This window comes from Macrobrachium rosenbergii, chromosome 14, assembly GCF_040412425.1.
Source record: "Macrobrachium rosenbergii isolate ZJJX-2024 chromosome 14, ASM4041242v1, whole genome shotgun sequence".
Lineage (NCBI taxonomy): Eukaryota > Metazoa > Arthropoda > Malacostraca > Decapoda > Palaemonidae > Macrobrachium > Macrobrachium rosenbergii.
This window is the reverse complement of record NC_089754.1, coordinates 42,067,271-42,092,270: the sequence shown is the minus strand read 5'-3', so window position 1 is coordinate 42,092,270 and position 25,000 is coordinate 42,067,271. Positions and strand designations below refer to the sequence as shown.

The 25,000-nt window shown below is 36.0% G+C and overlaps 1 protein-coding gene across 22 annotated transcripts in view; it reads right to left on the bottom strand.

Moving 5' to 3' along the window:
* Ehbp1 (Eps15 homology domain containing protein-binding protein 1) overlaps window positions 1-25,000 on the bottom strand; it is a 745,592-nt gene that overhangs the window by 554,030 nt on the left and 166,562 nt on the right. For 7 of the 22 annotated variants that reach the window (XM_067116684.1, XM_067116672.1, XM_067116681.1 and 4 more), the window contains exon 2: window positions 12,452-12,552. The exons of the other annotated variants lie outside the window; for them this stretch is intronic. In XM_067116684.1, coding sequence (XP_066972785.1) covers window positions 12,452-12,456 — 5 coding nt within the window. In that variant the 5' untranslated portion in view covers window positions 12,457-12,552. The remainder of the gene's footprint in view (window positions 1-12,451; window positions 12,553-25,000) is intronic. 22 annotated transcript variants of the gene reach the window in all.

Genomic DNA, 25,000 nt, shown 5'->3' with positions numbered 1-25,000 from the left:
TCCCGTGTCTTCTGATTAATTATAATATAACATCTCATTTACTGGACATTTCTTAGAACGTGGCAGGAGACTTAGAATCATAAGACGTCAAAATAACTTTTCCAAATGATGGACACTTTCACTTTAGACATTTCTTTTTGCTTTTGTTTTTCCATACTCTTATACCTTTCTTCCTCACAGAGACAAGTGGCGTTTACTTCGTAATTAAGCCCCACCCTTATTTCCTTTTCATTTTTCTTGTTTTCTTCGGGCATGGGCTGCAAAAGTGCATTAAGGTCGCCTGTCCCCTTGTCCTCTTTTCTTACAAAAAAGAAAAAAATACAAAGTGGTAACTTAGTAAAATTTACTGGTTATTTTAGTATAATAATTGCAGTACAAAAAAACATTCAACTACGAGCAAAAAAAAAATTCATAAAACATCCTCTCACAAGCAAGAAAAATATCCTGAGGCCTTTTATTTATTTACAAGATACTGCAATCAGAATATGGGTTGGAAGGCCACATATATAAGAATATCCACCCAAAATAAAAATCATTCTAATGTGAAAAAAAAACTTAAACACGTCAAAGAGACGATTTCATGTTAAACAGAAGGTCTCGTGTTTGAGTGATTGAAAAAAAAAAATTTCACGCCATTTATTCAACAAAAAAAAAAAATTTCGCCCAACCTGACAACAGCTGCGTACTACACGGAACCACGAATTCCCAATAAAACGGAACGCAAAATGGCAGCCAATATCATAATATTCCCAATAAAAAGGAATGTTCAGAAATGGTTACGAATATTTTGAAGGCCCATGAAATTAATTCCTGGAAATGTTACTCGGTACCTTTCAATTTCCAATAAAAAAATATATGGCTGCTGATAACGGACTCCTGCGAATTCCCAATGAAAAGAATGATTTAAATGGTAACGTATATATGCTGGCAAATCCGTCACGATATAACTTTAAAGATTTGTATTATTTACATCACGTGGTACTTGAGTTTAATCAAGTACACATTACTAAACGCAGATGGCATTCAGTTAATGATGAAAGTGTTAAAATATGCATTAACTTCGTTAATAACATCAATAATATCATCATTAACACCAAAGAGCAGCTTTGCTTCTTTACATTAATACTGTATCGAAGCCAAAGAAAAATATATAAAAAAGCCACAACAAAAATTACAACAACAAAAATATTTGAATTGCACCATGGAAACAAACAAACTGATTTACTGCGTACCCAAAATCGCACAGAATAGGGATTATATATTGAAATTCAAAAGACGATTAGGGACTGGTCGGGATTAGGATTGGAAGCGTTTGGGAGAATCAGGGATGGGTTGGATTATCCTGGAAGGGTTCAGGAACTACAACGAAAGGAACTTAAAAAATATTTCAAGTTTAAAAATGAGTAGATAATCATTAGTTCACTAATTACGTTTGGTATTTAAGTTCGTAAATGCGTACAGAATCATTATTTAACTAATTCAGTTCATAAACGTTCAGAGAATCATTATGTAACTGTTTCAGTTCATAAATGCGTACATAATCATTATGCAACTATTTCAGTTCATAAATGCGCACAGAATCATTATGTAACTAATTCAGTTCATAAATGCACACAGAATCATTATGTAACTAATTCAGTTCATAAATGGACACAGAATCATTATGTAACTATTTCAGTTCATAAACGCGTACATAATCATTAAGTAACTAATTCAGTTCATAAATGTGCAGATTCATTGTCACTAATTCGGTTCATAAATGCACACTAAATCATTATGTAACATTCAATTCATAAATGCATACACCATTATTTAACTATATTTCAGTTCATAAACGCACAGAGAATCATTATGTAACGAATTCTGTTAATTAATGCGCACAGAATCATTACAGAACTAGGCTAATTAGGTTTGTCAATATGTAGCTAATCTTAGAGATCTAATCTGACAGGAAAAAATTATCCAAATAATTACCAATTAGCTACAAAGCTGTCGAACGTAAAAAGGATTCTGATGTGATCAACATTACAGTACATGACAGCCTTTTTTTTTTTTTTTTTTTGCATTCAACCCTATTCAAAAGACAATAATTAAAAGTATCATTCAACCCTAACTGGCGTGACAAATTCCATCCAACAACGGAATTCATTTCGCATTTAAACGCTCGTTTGCCCACGTCGATCAGAGTGTGTCCAAAAACCTTAATTATACAGTACTACCATTCCTCTCAGCGCTGCCTCCCTTTGAAAGCAATTTTTTTTCATAAAACGTGGAAGAGTCAAAAGAGCCTCTCCCTCTTTCAAGAGGCAGTTTACGTCCCCTCTCCACTCTCTAGCGTCGAGCAGAAACGCATCTCTTCCCTTTAAACAAATCAAATACCGCCTCCGTCATCTCTGAATTATTCTCACTGACCCTCACAAGCCTCTTTCCTACCTACCTACCTACCTACCTACCGTCCCTACACTGTCATTCTCTGCACTTTAAGCCTAAACAAGATTTAGTCTCGACGCTTACACTGTTTGCAGCCCTCAGACAAATAATAAGGTTTCCGTGAAATTCAAGTAGTCCATAGAAGTCTTGTACAGTTTGTTTTAATGAACAGGTATATTTATGCCTTCCGACATGGATTAACATCAAAATAAGCGACAGAAATTAATTACTGACTGGCAATTTTCTCTCTCCACCAACTATCCCCACCTCTTTCATCATCTCCCTTGCAAGGTACACTGCAAACGGTACTCAAGGCTCTTTGCAGCGTCCTTCTACTCTCATCTGTTCCCTTCAGTCTCTCCTCATTTAGCTGTCTAACTTCCCTAACTCTATCTTGCTCCATTTTCGATTCTCAATAACAAATCCCTCGACTTCTGATAAGCCCTGTGAGTGCCTAAGATTCCCGATAGTTATTTCCACCCTTTTCTGCTATTTTCCTTTAAATGATCTACCTTCCTCTACAAAAAAAAATCTGTTAAAATTCAATTACCTGTCTTCCCAGACGCGTACATTTCCTGCTCTTCGATGTAACAAAACGATGTTTCAAAAAAATGATAGACCCTTAGGCCTACCTATGTTATTTTCTTGTTTTCTGTCAGTACACGACAATCAGCGCATGCGCGGAAGAGGCCTCCATATATGAAAGGCGGAGTGTTTGTATCCCAGTAGGATACAAGCGAAAGGAAAACTGTAATTATATGAAAGGCCGGGTGTTTGTATCCCCGTAGAAACAAACAATTTACACATTTTACTTTTTTTTAGTTTTCTGTAAAAGAAAACTATTGAGATGGCTATTTGTCTGTCCGTCCGCACTTTTTCTGTCCGCCCTCAGATCTTCAAACCTACTGAGGCTAGAGGGCTGCAAATTGCCATGTTAATCATCCACCCTCCAATCATCAAACATACCAAATTGTAGCCCTCTAGCCTCAGTAGTTTTTATTTTACTTGAGGTTAAAGTTAACCATAATCGTGCGTCTGGCAACGATATAGGCCAGGCCACCACCGGGTCATGGTTAAAGTTACATGGGCCGCGGCTCATACCGAGACCACTGAGAGATAGATCTATTTCCGGTGGCCTTGATTATAGAAAACTCGATTGGGCCGAAGAAACTTCGGCGCATTTTTTTTTTTTTTTTTACCTTCACACACTGTTTCCTCACATTTCCTCAAAATTCACCACCTGGTGCTGTTCAGCGATGCCTGTGTTGTCGACGACTCGGAGCGCAAGAAAACAAACGCGAAGCGTTGGTTACACCGTCAGTCCACACATCCACGCCCCAGAAATGTTTAGCGAAGGGGATAAACAAGCCTCAACATCTGTAGCACATTGCCTTCAGGCCTTTTGCGAAGGGAAGGCGTAACGCGACCGAGGGCGAGAAGGATTTCGTGATGGTGTCCGATCTTTTTTCAATTCCTCTTTTTCATATTATTAGGGTGGCGCCCTTACCCTTATATGAGAGTAGCCTTCGCATTAACAAGGAGTATAGCCGAAGAGTTCTTTTTCACATTATTAAGGCGACGCCTTCACCCTTATATGAGAGTAGTCTTCATATTAGCAGGAGAAGAGCCACAGAGTTAAATTATGATCAATGAGACTAACGTCTTTAATAACTAGACAAATACACTGTCATTACACTCTTGCTATTAATTCTTCAGAGAAAGACTAATAAGGACATGGAGCAATACAGAAATAAAAATATGAGACAAAGGTTACAGGTTACAGATGGATGAATCGGAAATCTACAGCATAGGAGAGAGAGAGAGAGAGAGAGAGAGAGAGAGAGAGAGAGAGAGAGAGAGAGAGAGAGAGTGAGAGAGAGTGAATCTGAAATCTACAGCATAGGAGAGAGAGAGAGAGAGAGAGAGAGAGAGAGAGAGAGAGAGAGAGAGAGAGAGAGAGAGAATCTGAAATCTACAGCATAGGAGAGAGAGAGAGAGAGAGAGAGAGAGAGAGAGAGAGAGAGAGAGAGAGAATCTGAAATCTACAGCATAGGAGAGAGAGAGAGAGAGAGAGAGAGAGAGAGAGAGAGAGAGAGAGAGAGAGAATCTGAAATCTACAGCATAGGAGAGAGAGAGAGAGAGAGAGAGAGAGAGAGAATCTGAGAATCTACATCTGAGAGAGAGAGAGAGGAAGAGAGAGAGAGAGAGAGAGAGAGAGAAATCTGAAATCTACAGCATAGGAGAGAGAGAGAGAGAGAGAGAGAGAGAGAGAGAGAGAGAGAGAGAGAGAGAGAGAGAGAGAGAGAATCAAGTCATCCATTCAACTCTTTTCAAGCGTGGAAAGGAGGCCTTGACTAACAAAGAATGTCCATGAATAGAAGAAAAAATATATAAAACATCCCTGCTATTTAAAGCTGCTACTTCGGGTAACACTATTTATACATCTAAACATTCAGCACAATATCTATGAATCGGCAATAATCCAATAAACATAAGGAAGTCATATAAACATGCAGACAATAATTTGGTTTAAATTCAATCATTTTCCTCTTCTGTCTATATTACCCTCTACATCATTTCAGTATCAGTAAATGGTTCCAAGTGAAGAAATAAAATAAGAGAATAGAACAGAATATAAAATTTAAGCCAAAGGCCAAGCACTGGGATCTATGAGGTCATTCAGCGATGAAATGGAAATTGACAATGAGAAGATATGAAAGGTGTAACAAGAGGAAAACCTCGCAGGTGCACTATAAAACAACTGTTAGCAGAGGGTGGAAAGTCAGATGGAAAAAGACAAAATGAACGGAGGTACAGTAAAAGGAATGAAAGAGGTTGTAGCTTGGGGCCGAAGGGCCGCTGCAAAGACCCTTAAGTAATGCCTACAGTGCACCACGTGAGGTAAACTGACGGCACTACACCACCCACCACCGCGGGGGAAATAAAATAAGAAAAGATGTAACTGGGCTGGAAAGACAGGCGTAAATTTATCTGTTCATAACTGATAACTTATCTATGTATGAAATCGTTTGCTGCCATTAGGTTTATTAAAATCTTAATATACTTCCCCCCCCCCAACGGTCTGCTCTTGCCTTTCTTTAAATTCAGCACGGCATTCCATTCACAGAACTTTTCAGTTTATTCCATGTAAATGTATACACGTACACACCGATAAAAGCTTCAATATAACTCGGACACAGAAGAAGCAGCAAGGAACAGAACTAGTTTTCAAATAATTTTTTTCTAAAATGCTACTCTCCGTAAACAAACTGTCCTTTACAAAGCCAAATAAATTCACCTTTGCGAAAAATAAAAAATCAAACAACAAAAATAAGGTTTTGAAATTCAATAAAAAAATAAGAATTACTTCCGGTAAACATCTTCAAAACGGACAGCATAAAATTGTACCAATTCGTCTATCACACAAAATAATCGAGATACTTACCTGAATAAGTAATCATACCTTGGTAATTTATAACCTATCCCTCTCCAGGGTGGACAATAACGCGCAATGGATGATGATGTACAAAACTGCAATATCCGGTTAGAATTTAAAAGCCATTCCACAATGCAACAGAATAACTGCCTCTGTCAAAAATGCAAAGCAATGTTTGCTAAATGCGATCCATTACTGGTTACTGCTATTTTTCATATTCCATTCTATGCGCATATAGTGTGTGTGTGTGTGTGTGTGTGTGTGTGTGTGTGTGTGTGTGTGTGTGTGAGTGTGAGAGAGAGAGAGAGAGAGAGAGAGAGAGAGAGAGAGAGAGAGAGAGAGAGAGAGAGAGAGAGAATGTTCAAATCACGGGTTAAAAAATCTTTTGAAACGTTATGAAGTTTTCATCAAAGTTAATATTGTTTATACCTAATTATTATTATTAGTATTATTCTTATTAATATTATTATATTTGTAAGTAGTTTTCTTAGCGAAATGGCTAATAGCGCATCGCTAAGGAAACAATTTACATAAAAGTCAAAGCCAATGAAGCATAACTGGTGTCTCTACAATAAAATCAAATTCGGACGAAGAAAAAAAAAGGTCTGGCCCAATTCTGCTCAATATGAAAAGCCATTAGGAGAAAATCAAAACTTTGAAGACGCTATAAACAAGGTCAGCGACCAGCAGGCCATGGACTGCATAATCCACAATAACAATAAAACAAATACAAGACCCACAAAAACAATGAGAGTTTTTCATGACATTACCAATAACACAAAAAGGCATCTTAACCGATCTCAAATAATTTAATATATAAAATCTATTCTTTTTCGCATAACCAAAGCACAAATTCTGCCATCAGTCTTAAGAAAGGAAAAAAAAAAATGTGTGTGTGAGAGAGAGAGAGAGAGAGAGAGAGAGAGAGAGAGAGAGAGAGAGAGAGAGAGAGAGAGAGAGAGAGATTCAAATTTACGTAAGTCACATTCAATGAAGCAAACTGAACGTATCTAAAATAAAATTACACTCAGACGAATTTTAAAAAGGTCAAGCCTTTAACAATTCACATTGAAAATAAAAACTATACAAGACCCACAAAAACAATGAGAGATATTCACGACCTTAACAATGAGGGAAAATGGCACCTCAATCGATCTCAAACAATGTTTCCTTTTCCGCATAACAACAGCACAAATTCTGCCAACGGCGTCAAGACAAGGAAACAATTGTGTGTGTGTGTGTGTGTGTGTGTGTGTGTGTGTGTGTGTGTGTGTGTGTGAGTGAGAGAGAGAGAGAGAGAGAGAGAGAGAGAGAGAGAGAGAGAGAGAGAGAGCTTCTAAGTCGCATTCAATGAAGCAAACTGAGTGTATCTTAAATAAAATTACATTCAGACGAAATTTAAAAAGGTCAAGCCTTTAATAATTCATACCGAAAATAAAAAGAAAAACACCTACAGACAAAAAAAAAAAACCATGAGAGATATTTATGATCTTAACAATAAGGGAAAAATGCATCTCCATCGATCTCAAACAACTTAATATAACAGTGTTTTCTTTTTCGCCCAACCACAGCACAAATTCTGCCACCAGCGCCGAGACGAGGAAAAAATTAAGTGCCTCGACTCATTTTCCTCCATCCTCAACTTCCTTTTTCCTCTTCCTCTTCCTCTTTCCTCGTTTGTTCCCCGAAAGACATCTCCTCTTTAATAATGATATCGCGGTGGTGAAAATATTCATGCGCGTGTAACAGGGCGTGCTAAAAACTCTCAGTCATTCCTCGTTACGAAGCTAGAGACTCTCAACAAATATACAGTAAATAATAATAATAATAATAATAATAATAATAATAATAATAATAATAATAATAATAATTAGCTATTATTAATAATATTCACTTGGATGTACACTTCACAAAGTTTCAAAAAGTCTTGGGTTTAATATACGCAATGATTTAAGAATGTGTATCATATGAGTACCAAATGAAAAATACATCTATATATTACTGGATTTATATGTACTACTACCATTACAATAATAATAATAATAATAATAATAATAATAATAATAATAATAATAATAATATTATTATTATTATTATTATCATTATCATTAACAATAAAGGAAATGAACAGAAATAGCCATTTAATAAAAAAATGGAAGAAAGGACAGGAAAGAGTACAACTTAATTCCACTAAAAAGGAAGAAAAAATCTTCCATTATTAAAAAAAGTAAAAAAAAAAAACTAAAAAACTGCCATAAAGCTTCAGCGAGGAAGCCAAACATTTTCTTTTTTTCCTTTTTCCTCTTTTTACCCTGGGGGAATTTCCCTACGAAAGTTTGCTTATGTTCGGGAGGCAAAATGACCCATAAAAGAAACGACCTGATATAACAAAACCCTTTTTCCCGACGGTTACAATATGATAATAGGACTGATGAAAAACGCTAGCATGGAAAAAGGTCACCTTCCGCAGGAATTTTTATCTTGGAATGAAAGTTAAATTTATATATGTTATATATATATATATATATATATATATATATATATATATATATATATATATATATATATATATATATATATAGATAGATAGATAATATATATATATATACTGTATATATATATACACATATTTATATATATAAATATATATATATAATTATGATAGATTCATATTATATATATATATATATATATATATATATATATATATATATATATATATATATATATATATATATATATATATATATATATATATATATATATATATATATATATATATATATATATATATATATATATATATATATAAAAATATATATATACATATCACAGAGAAATCTGAGATTGAGGAAATATAATCCCTCCATACAACAATTCAGTCTTTGCTGTAAATATTTTTCTTGTTTTGAGTGCATATCCTCCAGTGGCATAGGACACTAATGCACCATGCCTCGAGGGCGAGGAGTCTTTATTAAAGGACAGTGGACTCAAAGTGGAAGGATATGCTCTCCTAAATTTGCATAGGAGTTTCTTTGTTTGTTGACAATGGAAATCGCCTTAATGATGTTCAGTGATGTACGGTATACAAAAAACAGCAGTAACTTAACTCGACTAAACTTGCTGTTTGTATCTTGTGCCAACAAAGCCATTATCAAAGGCAGCCCTTAGGCGAGGTAAGGAACTGAAAGTGCTAAGAGGACTTTATGGCTCTCAGGACTCTTACCAACCAGCAGAGATGTAATTCATTCACCAAATTTAGCAAAACTCCAAACACACACACAAAAACACACACATATATATACACGCCATCATCAGGCATCTAAAAATAACAAATAAATTCAATGAAGGAAAAAAACACTTTCATTATATTTATTTGTTATTTTTAGATGCCATATGATGGTGTATGTTAGAACCTCGAAACTAGTCGCAATAAAGAATGTTTCCTCAATTACTGGTCTACCTATTCCTTATTCGACTCCGCTTTCCACTTCTGTTCTTCTGTTGCATATATATATATATATATATATATATATATATATATATATATATATATATATATATATATATATATAGTGTGTGTGTGTTATATATATATGATGATAATTTCAGCAGAAAGTTGTGATTACGACTCATCTGAGAAAGAGAATGGATCCCCCCACCCCGCTCCTCCTTTCAGCCTCATGATAACTGATGTCATCGTGAATTGATTCATAGCCTTCTAAGTCAACATCTTCATGAAAATCACCACACAGCTTTGGTGAACACAGAGGAATAGCAATACATCATGCACTTCACAACAGAATGAATAATGACTTATCCAAATTATGATAGATTTATTACTCTACCGAATACCTTTCAGTAAGAAGTAACACACTTTAAACTTTCTACAGTTAAAAGAAGGAAGTATTTCTTCATGGTCCAGTCTGTTCCTTGTTACAGAAGGGGGGTGAAATTCTTAAGTGAAAGTTGCAGAAAGCCTAACGACTACGAAAGCTTTCCCTGCCACTTAGCAACAATAATAGTTTGCTACCTGATGACGCCAGTCACAGCGACAAGTTAACAAACTGCCAATGGAGCTAAGTGCAAAGAGAGAGAAGAGAGAGAGAGAGAGAGAGAGAGAGAGAGAGAGAGAGAGAGAGAGAGAGAGAGAGAGAGAGGCTGCTGATGCTTCGAACATTACATATCGTATATCGGCAGCCTCTATTAAACGAGAGAGAGAGAGAGAGAGAGAGAGAGAGAGAGAGAGAGAGAGAGAGAGGAGAGAGAGAGGCTGATGCTTCGAACATGTCGTATATCGGTAGCCTCTATTAAACGAGAGAGAGAGAGAGAGAGAGAGAGAGAGAGAGAGAGAGAGAGAGAGAGAGAGAGAGAGAGACAGGAGGCTGATGCTTCAAAGAAATCGTATATCGGTAGCTTCTACTAAACGAGAGAGAGAGAGAGAGAGAGAGAGAGAGAGAGAGAGAGAGAGAGAGAGAGAGAGAGAGAGTCTCCTGATTAGCACACCCCTTAATTAATGCAGACTACCACGTAGAATAGTACGGGGATTAGGAAATTCAATTATTCTACCAAATAATGAAGGCAGGGACACCGTCGCTGGGGATGGTATCGACGCCGAATACAACATTCCTACAATAGTTGTTTTACAGCGACTGTTGCTACTAATTTGAAACAACTGATTTCACCCTGTTCACCTTAGAGTTATTTATCTGTGTTGTATATTATTATTATTATTATTATTATATATTTACATTATTAATAATCCGTCATATTAGTCATATTTCTGCTTATTGTTCTATATTATTATATTTACATTCGGAATAATAATAATATATAATATATTTCTGCTAATTGTTCTATAATAATAATAATATTATTATTATTAATATTATAATTATTATTATTATTATTATTATTATTATTATTATTATTATTATTATTATTAGCAATAATCCCTCCTTATAGTCATGTTTATACTTTCACATATCAAGTCACAAGGGATTTTGCTTAATATGAATAATGCAAAACTCTTACGGAAAACCTGAAGAATCTGGACAGCACAGTAAGATTATATTGATAATCAGAAACAGGATTCACTTAATTAAAAATTATTCTGATCATACTGTTAACATATTTCTGGCTGATAAATAATCAAGGTGACTTTAGGGCTATACTTAAGTTTCAGAAACTCTTCAAAACCTTTCTGATTATTCTGAGCCTCGGGAGGGAGAAAATAATTCTCGGGGTTATTCATGGCTTAAGAAAAGAACATAAGCAATGTTCAATCTCCAATATCCTGTTTCCAGGATCTAACAAAACAACACTGGACTAAGGCTGCAAGTGATAATCGATTTTCAATATTGTTTCACTACAACCGTATTCGGAAAATAGCAACTACGCATTCAACAAACACTAATTAATGCCCTTGACTAAAAGTTAAGACATGAATACCTCAATTCAACGAAGTGAAACGAGTATTAAAAAGCATTTAAAATGATTTTAGAATGGTATAAAACAGCATTTAAAACGATTTCAGAATGGTATAAAACAGCATTTAAAACTATTTCAGAATGGTATAAAACAGCATTTAAAATGATTTCTGAATGGCAAAAAACAGCAATTAAAATGATTTCAGAATGGTATAAAAACAGCATTTAAAACGATTTCAGAATGGTATAAAAGAGCACTTAAAATTATTTTACAATGGTATAAAACAGCATTTAAAATGATTTCAGAATGGTATAAAACAGCATTTAAAATTATTCCAGGATGGTATAAAACAGCATTTAAAATGATTTCATAATGGTACACAACAGCATTTAAAATGATTTCAGAATGGTATAAAACAGCATTTAAAATGATTTCAGAATGGTATAAAACAGCATTTAAAATTATTTCAGAATGTTATAAAACATTCTTCAGAATGAAAAGGTTAAAAACTCACCTTTATAATAAGTGTCTAGTCTATCAGTTTCAGAGAAACAGTTCTGCCGTTCGCAGGTTTATATTCTGAATTTGAAAAATCACTGCACAAAATTATAATGGAATCGCTATTATTCAAAAGGGTTCAATCAAGAATACGTTTGGCCAAAAAGCAAGATGAATAACATACATTTCAGATACTACACGACTAAACACCCCAAAAATCAACGTAAGTAAAATGCATATTACTTACCCGTCACACAAAATATACTATGTAAAAATTATATATATATATATATATATATATATATATATATATATATATATATATGTGTGTGTGTGTGTGTGTGTGTGTGTGTGTATACAGTATGTATATATATATATATATATATATATATATATATATATATATATATATATATATATATATATATATATATATATATATATTATAATATATAAATCATCATCGTCCACATTACATCAATTCCATTTAGGATTAAACCCTAGACAAGGACTAACCCACACATTCTTCGTAAACAACAACAACAACAACGACAATAACAACAACAAAAAAGGCAACCGTGAACAAATAAGTAACAAAATGTATCCCAACACTTTTCATATGACCGACACGCCCAGCAAACCGCAAATGTCACTTACATCATCTTGGATGTCTCTTATTTCTACGACCTGATACGTTAGAGGAATTCTTTTCTTATTTTTTCTGAAGACCCAAAACTCTTCTTCTTTCTGAGGTACCCCTAAAAGAAAAATGTATCATGTTATGAGGATGTTTCAGAAGACAAACATTCATAAAAGAAGCCACCAAAAAATAGATAAATTTAGAGGTTAATGTACTTTTCATTATTCAAAAAAAGGACAAACAAAAAAACATATCCTTAAATGTGACAGAAGGGACACAAAACAAACCCCAGAGTATGTAAAAAAAAAAAAAAAAAAAAAAAAAAAAAACACTCCCATCGCCTGCACTTGAAAAGAAGCAAACATGAGAATTAAAATCACCTGTGTTAGAAGTACACCATCTCAAACTGATCACATGAGAACTAAACAGCCACGAAAAACATCTCTGCCAAGAATAACTCAATCTCCGAGCTACTTCTGAGGGCTCTTTATTCAAGAAGCCTGAGACACTCTTTGTTCTGAGTCACGATGCCGACAAAAATTATATATAGTTGGAGTTTCCATGACCTGAATGACTGGTGTATTAAACAGATCTGGCACTGAAACTGCCAAGGTCACAGATACCGAATATAAAAATTCTTATTTTTATAAAGGAAATAATATAAAAATGATAAATACATCTGGCATCACAACTGCCAAGATGACAGATACAGAACATAACCAATTCTTATCTTTATGAAAGAAATAATGCAAAAATCACGAAATCCACCACAGAACGTTCATACTCTATGACATGTTACCTCACATAATTTAGGCGTCTTAGATCTAGTTCCTAACTAGTTTCAGTGGACTATCTTTAAGTGAAACAAACTAAAGCTGAGATCCGACGGACTGTTACTGTGCCAAAACGGTATTGTCCTCTTTTACTGTTGCAGTTTTAGTTTTCTACAAAACAAAACTATTGTGCCGGCTTTGTCTGTCCGTACTCACTTTTTTCTGTCCGCCCTCAGATCTTAAAAACCACTGAGGCTACAGGGCTGCAAATTGGTAACTTGATCATCCACCCTCCAATCATCAAACATACCAAACTGCAGCCCTCTAGCCTCAGTAGTTTTTATTTTATTTAAGGTTAAAGTTAACCATAATCGTGCTTCTGGCAATGATATAAGATAGGCCACCACAAGGCCGTGGTTAAAGTTTCATTGGCTGTGGTTCATACAGCATTATACCGAGACCACCAAGAGATAAGGACCATTTTCGGTGACCTTGATTGTACACTGTAGCTGCTGTACAGAAAACGTGACTGCGCCGAAGAAACTTCAGCGCATTTTGTACTTGTTTATATTCTGCATCATGCCAGGCCTCTGTTGTTTGGGGAGTCCAGAGGCCACAACAGCCTCCTATAACCAATAGCACCTTACCACGCTTACGGGCAGTCCTGAGGCAAAGGACCGTGCTGGCATAAAGCCTGCTTAATCTAGATGAAACACCAACCTGAAGCCAAACGGGCTTCTACTCTTTAAAGGGCTTTAAAGGGCTTTAAAGAGCTGCCCTTAAACTCAAGGAACGGATATGACACAGTAAAATAATTCTAAACTTATTCTCTCAACTTCCTGACACTTCTCAGGGTACAACAGCCACAGGAAGACCAATTATCAAAACCTCCCCTAAGGCTAAAACAAAAAAATACATTGTCTTAATGAACAATTGAATACCTGACGACATTTAATCATATTTATCTAGGTATCAAAGGGCACCATAAAAAAAAGGGAACTGTGAACAGAATAATGACGTTTAAAAACCAGTAATTGTTAAAGGAGGAGCACGTAAAATAAAAAAAAAAAATAAGGGAAACGTAAATAGAATAATGACGTTTAAAAACATAAGTAATTATCATAGGAAAAACGAGCAAAACTTACAGAGAACGATCACAAATTAAAGGGGAAAACCAGGTTAGACGGATAAAGGTTAACAAAGAAACAAAGGGAAGACAGGATGTGACACATATATACGGGGGAAATACGTAGACAGTGAATAGACGACGAAACAACAAAGCCCTCAAAGAAATAAAAGCTGAAACAGGCGATAGAGTCTGAGGAATGGATGAAAGGAAATCTAGAAAAAAAAAAAAAAAAAAAAAATTATATAGATCCATAAAAATACATACAAATACATTAAGTGTTCAATCCTACGGAGGGGTAGCGACTTGGGCCAGTTGTCCGAAAAATCCGCTCTCTCTCTCTCTCTCTCTCTCTCTCTCTCTCTCTCTCTCTCTCTCTCTCTCTAAGATGGTAAAGTAGGTACCAATGGTTAGTAGACTGTGGTGGGTTTCAGACAAGATAGAAAACGTGCTAGGGCTAACAACCTCATCCCAAAAGAACTGCTGAAAACTGAGACATTAACACCCTCCGGAGCAACTCCTTTATAAAGAAAAAGACGTATGGGGAAAAAAAAAAGATAGAAAAATCGATAGACAAATAAAACACCCACTAAAAACCCGATAGATAGGTAAAACATCCACGTATGCATCATGGATGAGCGAAAAACACACAGTTGCGTCATCACAATAACAACAACTGGTAGGAAAGGATGTAGGATGACGTAAAGGACCAAACCTGAGGGAAGTTTCAATTCCACTACGCAAGCGGGTGGGTGGCCTTTTATTGAGGCTTCAGTGGCGGAGAGAGAGATTTTCAGTTTCATTTCCTGTGAGTCACTCACACAACTCTCTCTCTCTCTCTCTCTCTCTCTCTCTCTCTCTCTCTCACACACACACACACACACACACACAATATATATATATATATATATATATATATATATATATATATATATATATATATATATTACTCACCTCACCTCGGAATCAAACCCAGGTTTTTCAACTGAAAGGCAAGGGTACTACCAACTGAACCACATATATAAATCTATAATATACACGGATGCATGTAATGCAGCTATAATTACTGTAATCATAAGTATGTGTAAATGCATGCATATAAATCTGTGAAATGTATGTAAAATTGCGTGTATACATGCACACATCCCTCACTTAAAAAGTAAGAAATGATTTAAACAAGATTATCATTATTCTCTGCTATTTAAGGTTACTCCGGGCGGAATCACAACCAATCACAACACCTAACCACAACAAAAAACGCAACAAGCAACGACCAAGGCCTTGTAGGTGAATCCTCAAAAAAAAAAAAAAAAAAAATGAGGAAGGTCGAGTCACCGAAACACATCGTAGTGCTACCATATGGCTACCCACGATGACACCCAATCACGCAGCTGGTTGGCACAATGAAATCTGACGCTGGAAGCTGCTCCTTTCAAGAGGCATTGTACAATGAAATGCCAATCAAGATGGCAACCAGTTTCTTCGATTGAATACTGATAAATGTCACTAATCACGAGAAACCGAGGGAGTTTTCTTTACTGAGTGCGTAAAGGTCATTATTTCAGTAGAAATTATCAGTTCATCTGGCTTGTTATTGCCTCAACTAACCATTGTTTTTTTTTTTTTCACAGAGTGCGTTGCGCTGTGTTATTGCCACTGTACATACATTAAAAGTAAATTTACAATGTTAGCTCGTTTACACAAAATATGCACAGACTTATGTTCCACAAGGGCTCATCCAGAACTCAGCCGTGTACTGCAACAGATTTCTTTATCCCCAAGAAAGAATGTCTGAGCAGAAATATTCATTATCAAAGCCTAAATTATATTTACCATTCGTAATTCAGCGCTGAAATTACCTAAAATAATCTAGCTATTTTCACACTCAACAACTGTTCCAAACATGCAAAGTTCCTTTTGAGAGAGAGAGAGAGAGAGAGAGAGAGAGAGAGAGAGAGAGAGAGAGAGAGAGAGAGAGAGAGGGAGGTAAGTATACGCTTTACTTTTTATTCTAGCCTAAGTTGAACTACTACATAAACATGAGGACGTAACAAGTTTCTTGCATATACTGCAAATACCTCCTAGTAATCACGCTTTTAAAAACGTCCTTTCAAAAGTGAAATTAATGAAAGCACTCTAAAGTTACAACTAGTGAAAGACATTGTTCTGCATAGGTTTTTTTTAATGCAATTTGACTTTACTAGTGAGAGGCAAAAAAGCTATACAATTTGTGGAACGATTGAAAATAAAAATAACAATTACTCAACCTACTTAAGAAAGTGTAAGTTAAATGAGTAATTTTATAAAAGAAAAATACAAAATAACACAAAAATGTTACGGCGCAAAATCTACTGGAACAGATTCAATTTAACAAAGAGCCACATGGATGACATGAACCGTGGCACCATTCCATTCCGAATACAACACCTTGAGACTCTACATCAAACAGTTCTTTCTTAACATTTCTCCCGCGTGTGTTTTGTGTTTTGGTGATGGGTGATGCGGGCGTGGGCAAGGGCGTGGGCGTGGGCGAAGGAATAACTGGAAAACCAGCGTTCGAACCCTGAACCGAATCGGACGAGGAGGAAATAGAATACAACAGAATATAGAATTTACGCCAAACGCCAAGCGCTGGAACCTATGAGGTCTTGCAGCGCTGAAACGGAAATTGACAGTAAAAAAGTTGTAAATGTGTAAAAGGAATTAAACCTAGCAGCTGCACTATGGAACAACTGTTAAGAGGGAGGGTGGAAAGTAAGATGGAAGAAAGAGAATATGTACGGAGTTACAGTGAAATGAATAAAAGGGGTTGCAGCTAGGAGCCGAAATGACGCTGCAAAGAACCTTAAGTAATGCCTACAGTGCACCGCATGAGGGACGAGGAGAAAATGAGACTAGGCGTTTCCTAGGAATTCAGTATGCCTCTGTTGGCATTAAGAGTGAATCATGTACCTACGTTAGAAACTGCTTTGGGTTGCAGCTGTGAGAGAGAGAGAGAGAGAGAGAGAGAGAGAGAGAGAGAGAGAGAGAGAGAGAGAGAGCAAACATGTGTGACAGTGTACTTCTTCAAAATGCAAAGCATCATACAATTGAAACAGTAACAGCTTCAAGGAAGTAATGCTCACTCCATCGGGGTGAAACCAATCTTAGGATATTCATAGCATAATCTCTCTCTCTCTCTCTCTCTCTCTCTCTCTCTCTCTCTCTCTCTCTCTCTCATATACACAAGTAAGAAAAGGTCGGCTTAAGGGAGAAACGATTCCATCTAAAAGTGCCCAAAATATATATATATATATACAAAAGAGTGATCCACTTACAACAAAGCAAATCTTGACATAGTATGTGATGCAACCAATCTTTCTATTGTGTCAAACACAGTATCAAATGTCCCTGTCGCATAAAACATCTGTACTCTTAAGAGAGCAATCAAGACTTCTACCAGATCATAAATATCATTATCATTTTATTAGTTCGACTTGACTATGTCCGGATGACACTAATTTTTATATAAATTCTGAAGAATCAATTCAATTGTCCTACCAAAATATTCTATAATTCTAAAAATACAAATAAAAGGTGAACACCATTATATAATTAACCAGCAAAAATTCCTTCCACTTTCGTCCAAACATACATAAAAGGAAAGTAGAAAAACAGCACCGATACAAACAACCGATGCACATTTCTCACAGCAGAATGGCTTCAGGTTACTGTGGTTTGTTAGTACAGAAGGCTCTGGTATCTCGTTTATTGTTTTATGGTGTATTTCTCATCAATAGGCCAAAGACGTCACGTCCTTATGATTTTCCCGGAACGACACATAATATTCTGGGTCTTGTAAACAATTTCGTGTCTGTGACTTAGCTTGTGGTCATAAAATGCTTTCCACTTATACCGACTATTCGACCATAACTTGTACATGCATAGTCTGTCTATCATAGGCCTTTTTCCTTAAAAATGACTCGTTTCAGCAACAGTTTCTTATATCAAATTAGAAATAACAGGTTTCTTATATCAAAATAGAATACAGTTTTTATATCAAATTAGAAATACCAGGTTTCTCATATCAAAATAGAATACAAGGTCTCTTATATCAAATTAGAAATACCAGGTTTCTCATATCAAAATAGAATACAAGGTTTCTTATATCAAATTTGAATTGCCGACTTTATCGTATCAAATAAGAAATACCAGGTTTCTTAATCAAATTAGAATACTAAGTTTTTTATGTGAAAATAGAACACCAGGTTTCTTATATTAAATTAGAAACACCACGTTTCTTATATAAGATTTGAAATACCAGGTTTCTTATACCAAATCAGAAATACCGGGTTTCTTATATCAAAATAGAATACCAGATTTCTTATATCAAATTACAAATACCGGGTTTATCATATCAAATTAGAAATACCAGGTTTCTTATGCCAAATTAGAAATACCACGTTTCTTATATCAAAATAAAAATACCAGCAGCAGCGTACCATACCAATTTACATATAAAGCTTCTTTCACTTCTTCCTTAAACTCTCTAAGGTATATTGGTTACACTATGAAAGTCCTAACACTGCAGCCACGGAAAGCACGAAATTTATGAGTCCCTCCTCCTCCTCCTCCTCCTCCTCCTCCTCCTCCTCCTCCTCCTCCTCCTCCTCCTCCTCCTCCTCCTCCTCCTCCTCCCTCCCCGTTGCTTCGAAATCAGACACGCTCGATCAGATTAACATCATTTCTCTGTACAAAGCCACTTCAAAAACTATTATTTCTCCTCCTTCATGCTCATCTTCTTCCCACATCTCCCATGCAACTACATCTGAAGGGAACAAAGCATGGTATAAAACCGGCCTCATTAAAGTAAAGTGGAACAATTATCCTTATTCAAGTAAAGTGGAATAATTATCCTCATTCAAGTAAAGTGGAACAATTGTCCTTATCTAAATAAAGTGGGATAATTATCCTTACTTAACAACTGACATACCATTGTTTTTTTTTTTTTTTTGGCAAACTAAGCATTCAAACTCGAGCCAGGCCCAAACAAGTGAATACCAAACTGGGTGAAAACTTTCTTCGGCCACAACGCGAAGGAAATGAAATAACAACGTTATAATGCTTGACATTTTTTCTTGAGAAAAATTAGTAACCCAATGAAAACTCAAAGAAACAGGAGAGAGAGAGAGAGAGAGAGAGAGAGAGAGAGAGAGAGAGAGAGAGAGAGAGAGAGAGAGAGGAAATTACTAACCAAATGAAAACTCAAAGAAACAGGAGAGAGAGAGAGAGAGAGAGAGAGAGAGAGAGAGAGAGAGAGAGAGAGAGAGAGAGAGAGAGACCGTATACCATTCCTGTTCCCATTCTGAACGCATTACTGCACTGGTAGTTTTAATTTCCGGGGAGTATATTAAAAATAAAATAACTCGACAGTCTTCAATTAAACCAAAGGAGAACTACGAACCCAACTTTACTGTCATCCTGAACATCCCTAAAGATCCAGCAACTTGTCAATCTTGCAGCACGACTGATGACCTTTAAGATTTCCTGTGGCATTTTGTATTATTATCGTCTCTAGTGCTTAAAAGTCAAATATTTAGAGCCAATCCAACATAACAAGTGACTGATTATTTCCTAAATATCACAGTGAATGACGGCTATAAAAAGGTCAGTGGTCTTTTTAGGTAGATTTCCGCTAATCCCATTTCCTGGTAATTCTACAGAACTCCTTAAGGAGACATCGTTTTATAATAAAAATTTTTAACTGATCAGTACTGAAAAGGGTATATATAATTCAGCGCAAGTGAGATCATTTGATAAATTGACCGAGATAATTTTAGAAATTTACCTTCTCTTGTTTATGTTTTTGCGTTCATCTCCGAATTGGATTGGAAGATAGAATTTAGGCCAAAGACCAAGCGCTGGGACCCTGTGAGGGCATTCAGCCCTGAAAGGGAAATCGAGAGTAGAAAGGTTTGAAAGGTGTAACAGGAGGAAAACCTCGCAGTTGTACTATGAAACAATTGACAGGAGAGGGTGGAAAAAAAAATATAAGAAAAAATATGAACGGAGGTATAGTAAAAGGAATGGAAGAGGCTGCAGCTATGTGCCAAAGGGACGCTGCAAAGAACCTTAAGTGCACAAACGGCCCTAACCCTCTACGGGAGCGTTCATCCCCGAAGGGCTGGTACTAAACACGACGTCCCGGGGAGCTTTTCTGTAGAATTATCGAGTTTCCTTCTTTGTGTGTCCAAACATAAAAGGAATCACATACAAATACCATAGTTTTTATAAAGGATAGAATGAGGTTAACCTCCAGGTCACCCTGGGTAATGAGTCCAACCAGCCATTCTCCCTGCCTAGAATAAAGTTCCTTAACCTTGTGGAACACCATTTCGTCATATGGATGAGGAACCTCCTCTCAAAGGAAAAGGCTTGTTAGCGTGATGGTGTCGCTCGTTGGTTTGAAAAAGAACAACAAGAAGTGTTCCATCCAGCTGACGTGACCAAGCTACGCGCTCAGGCTGAGCACTAACGCTCGATGGAGCTATGCATTCATTCATATCTCTAAAATAATCCAATAACAAAATCTTAACCGAGGAACCTACTTACTGGGAAAAAAGGCTTAACGGCGATTTCCATTAGGTAACATACGCAATGAACGTATGAATACTTTTTAAATGTGGGAATATTTTCCTGACCTTTAAATCAAGGACTTCATCAACGTCGTGTTGTGAACCATTTCCTTTTTAAACTAAATGGGTTTATGGGAGAGTAAACAAACTAGAAGGTAAGGCTCCCAAATAAAATTTGTCCCAGCTCTTAATTAAGTAGACTTGAAACAGAGAGAGAGAGAGAGAGAGAGAGAGAGAGAGAGAGAGAGAGAGAGAGAGAGAGAGAGAGAGAGAGAGAGAATTATCCCGGCGCTAAGGATATACCCAAGTATATCAAGCCAAGGGCAATAGATCTAGGAATATTCCTTTGAATATGCTTTATAATACATGGGTCTCGACATTTATTCATGAGAAATATAATGAACATGTTCATATATTTCATGGATCTCGCCATTTACTGCTGAGTAATATATTTTTCATGGACCTCGCCATTTATTCATGAGAAATGTAATGAAGATATCTACATATTTCATGAATCTTGCCGTTTATTCATGAGAAACATAAAAACAAACTGTTCATAAAGTATGTCAAAATACCGACTATTTTCAAATGGAGTGCATGATACTGTAAGAAATATAAATGCCTGTCTTTTTGTACACTGGCTTATGTGTCTCATTTTATCTCTAACATACTTTGAGAGGAAATTTAGTTGTAATTATTGGAAATGAATTTTCTAACACTACAGCTGTATATATAATTTATGTAGTTATAAAGTACATTTGATTAGTTTTGCTTTAATAACACTAGGCAAATCTTACTTTCTGTTGCAAAGAAATAAATTACAAAATTTATGGGCGCTAATGTAGACAGATAGGCAGATATCCAAACAATTGTTACTCTCTTCGTTCGAATCAAATTTTGTATAAATGTATGTGAAAACAGGTGAGGTACATAAAGCCAGAATGAAGGATAATAATGATAATAATAATAATAATAATAATAATTTATGTACCAGAATGAATAATAATAATAATAATAATAATAATAATAATAATAATAATAATAATAATAATAATAATAATAGTCAAGAGTAATACGATGAAGATTAAAATCAAAGGTAATGCTTTTGTGCGAAACTATTGAAACTTTATCTAGTTTTTGAGAACCTGCTCAATTCTCAAATTCTCACTATCAACGCGACAGATAATGAAAACCGAGAACGCAGTCTAAAAGCCCTCTAAATAAAATTACAATAGATTTTGTCAAAAATCTCATTTTGGGCTTTGATCTCCAACAACAACAAAAAATTTACATAATCAGCGAAGACTGAAGCAAGGAAGGAGGAGGAGGAGGAGGAGGAGGAGGAGGAGGAGGAGGAATCCGGGTCATGCAAAGCGCAAGACCAGCGTTAATTAAGGATTCGCTCATTTGGTATAAAAAAAAAATGGAGCGTGCACGAGAACAGCCTGTGTAAATTCAGACCTGGAAGGAAATGGATTGTAGCCTCCATTATATCACATTAAGTGGGGATGGGTACCCCGTGTGGAAAACATTACGAATTTTGTTCAACTTTACTCGTTATTCTTTGTTATCTATGAGATTACACTCATTTTCTGAAATGAATTTCTTATGTTCAAGGCTTGTGCAAAACATTAAGATTTTTTTTCTTAAATCAAACGTTATTCTTCTTTACCTTTGAGATTACACTCATTTTTTAAGATGAATTTCTTATGTTGTAAGCTTATGGAAAACATTACGATTTTTTTCTTCGTTAATTACGAGATTAAAGTCATTTTTCTAAAATCAATTCTTGTTCTGCATTCTACGCTTCAGTTACAATGTACTCCATTCTTGGCTGATTAAATGAACGCCTTAACTAAACCTAAACAGGCACCGAGTGTGGAAAACATTAGGAATTTTTCAACCTTATGGGCTATCCTTCGTTATCTACAAAATTACACACATTCTGGAAATTAATTCTTGTTCTGCTTTCTATGCTTCCGTTAAAATGGACTCCATTTTTCGCACATTAAAAGATGCCTTTACTATACCTAAAGAGACAAATATATGAACTTTCTAATACTGAAATATTACATATACTTATCTTCTAATACTTAAATTTCAAGTTACATCATAAACAATGCTCATAGATAGACAGCTAAACCAGACAGGAGATCTGGATGAAACTGCACATGATGGATGACAGTTGAGGGACTGCAATTGAAATTCACCGCAAAAATGTAAATCACTGGTTTCTGGCCGTGGCATCGTGATGCACAAAACATACCATTTCATGTGTCCTGGTGAACGAAAATAAAAAAAAAAAAAAAAAAATATTCAATTAAAAAGGATCAACCAGAAAACCATGAAGATTGCATTGATGAAAATAAAAGAATTTAGAGAATACAAAATAAATAAGAACAAGTGAAAAATTAAAATAAAAAATGGAAACGCCACTGAAGCCAAGGGTACGGAGACACCAACTATACGAGAGAGAGAGAGAGAGAGAGAGAGAGAGAGAGAGAGAGAGAGAGAGAGAGAGAGAGAGAGACCTATTAAGGGAGCTCTTCCTGACCCTGCCCAATCCTTTCAACTCGATTTCATCTCTAAGTACTTACTACACAGCCAGCCAAGGCCGTGAAGTCCTCACAACTGGCGTACTCCCCTCAAGGGTCAATTAAGCCTGATTTGCAGGCAACGGGGACCAGGGGAACCCTTGGTATTTGGAGCCCACAATTCGAGCAAATTGGTGAAAAGGACATCCCAATGCTCGCTCTCTCTCTCTCTCTCTCTCTCTCTCTCTCTCTCTCTCTCTCTATTAGGGATCAAAGGGTAACTGATTCGATCCCAGGAAACGCCGATTGGCTCTTTCCGTCCTTGCAAGGACTCGAAATGTCCTGAGTTCGATCCTGGGCAAAGATGGAGTGACCTGGGTATGCCTTACAATAGACAGATGGTGCTCCCTTGTCGAATTAAGCAGAGGATGTTCCTTATGTTCCTGGTAGACAGTAGACCGTATAAGAATGGCCCGAATCCCATTAAAATAACGAAAAGCTGATAAAACCATACAAATAATACGCAAAGAATCTGAACAACTGTTGTGAAAGTACATGATCGTGATACAACACGACTTCTAAAATTATATTATGCTTCCTCTCGCTGCGCAGACTCGAGAGCACGTTCGAGCATGAACACACAAACAACGAGTCACGTACACGATACATCCGTAGCATGTTGTATAAATATTCGAACACTTGATTAGAGACAAGCGTAACCAAATCCCATCACGTTCAATACAATGTGTTTTTTTGAACGTGATGGGCTGTGTAAAATTGATATCTACAAGTGTGATTATATATATATATATATATATATATATATATATATATATATATATATATATATATATATAAACTGTATATATAAATAAATTATAGGAATACAATGCATTCCTCTAATTTTCCTTGCTACCCCGTTGGATTCTATAGCCTCAATGTGACCCACTGCCTCTTACGTCAACCTTGTAAGACACGCAGTAATTTCAGTCATTCTATTTACTGAGCAGGTCGTATTTTTTATTCTTGCAATGACTAACCTCTCTGGACTCAGATGAAGTAAAAGCACGTCATCGCTTTCCCAAACTTCAAGATTCCTCATAGCTTCTGCAGGAAGCTCTGGACAAGGGCTCCTCCTTCGAACCTAGGTCCCTGGGTTCGCAAGCTAGGCCCAGTAGCAAATTCCTAAGATGTATGCTAATACTGCACCGGCCCCGGTTTTTTTGCCATGCCCCTAGGTTAAGCTAGGTTGGGTTAGGTTAGGTTAGCGTCCCGCTTTTTTCAGGGAAAGGTCTCGGTACTCGGTTACATCTCGGAAAACTGCAGCCCGGTATGGACGTAGCTATACCAAGTGCCCTCAGGATATACATGCCCTTCGATTTTTAAATATGTTTCTCTTGTCGTTCTTTTATTCCCATTTACTGTACAGTACATACCAATGCACGTGTGGCACCGTAACTCTTTGTCAGCTGTCAGCTATTCAACTATTTCTAGTACTTCTTGTTATCTTAAACGTGAA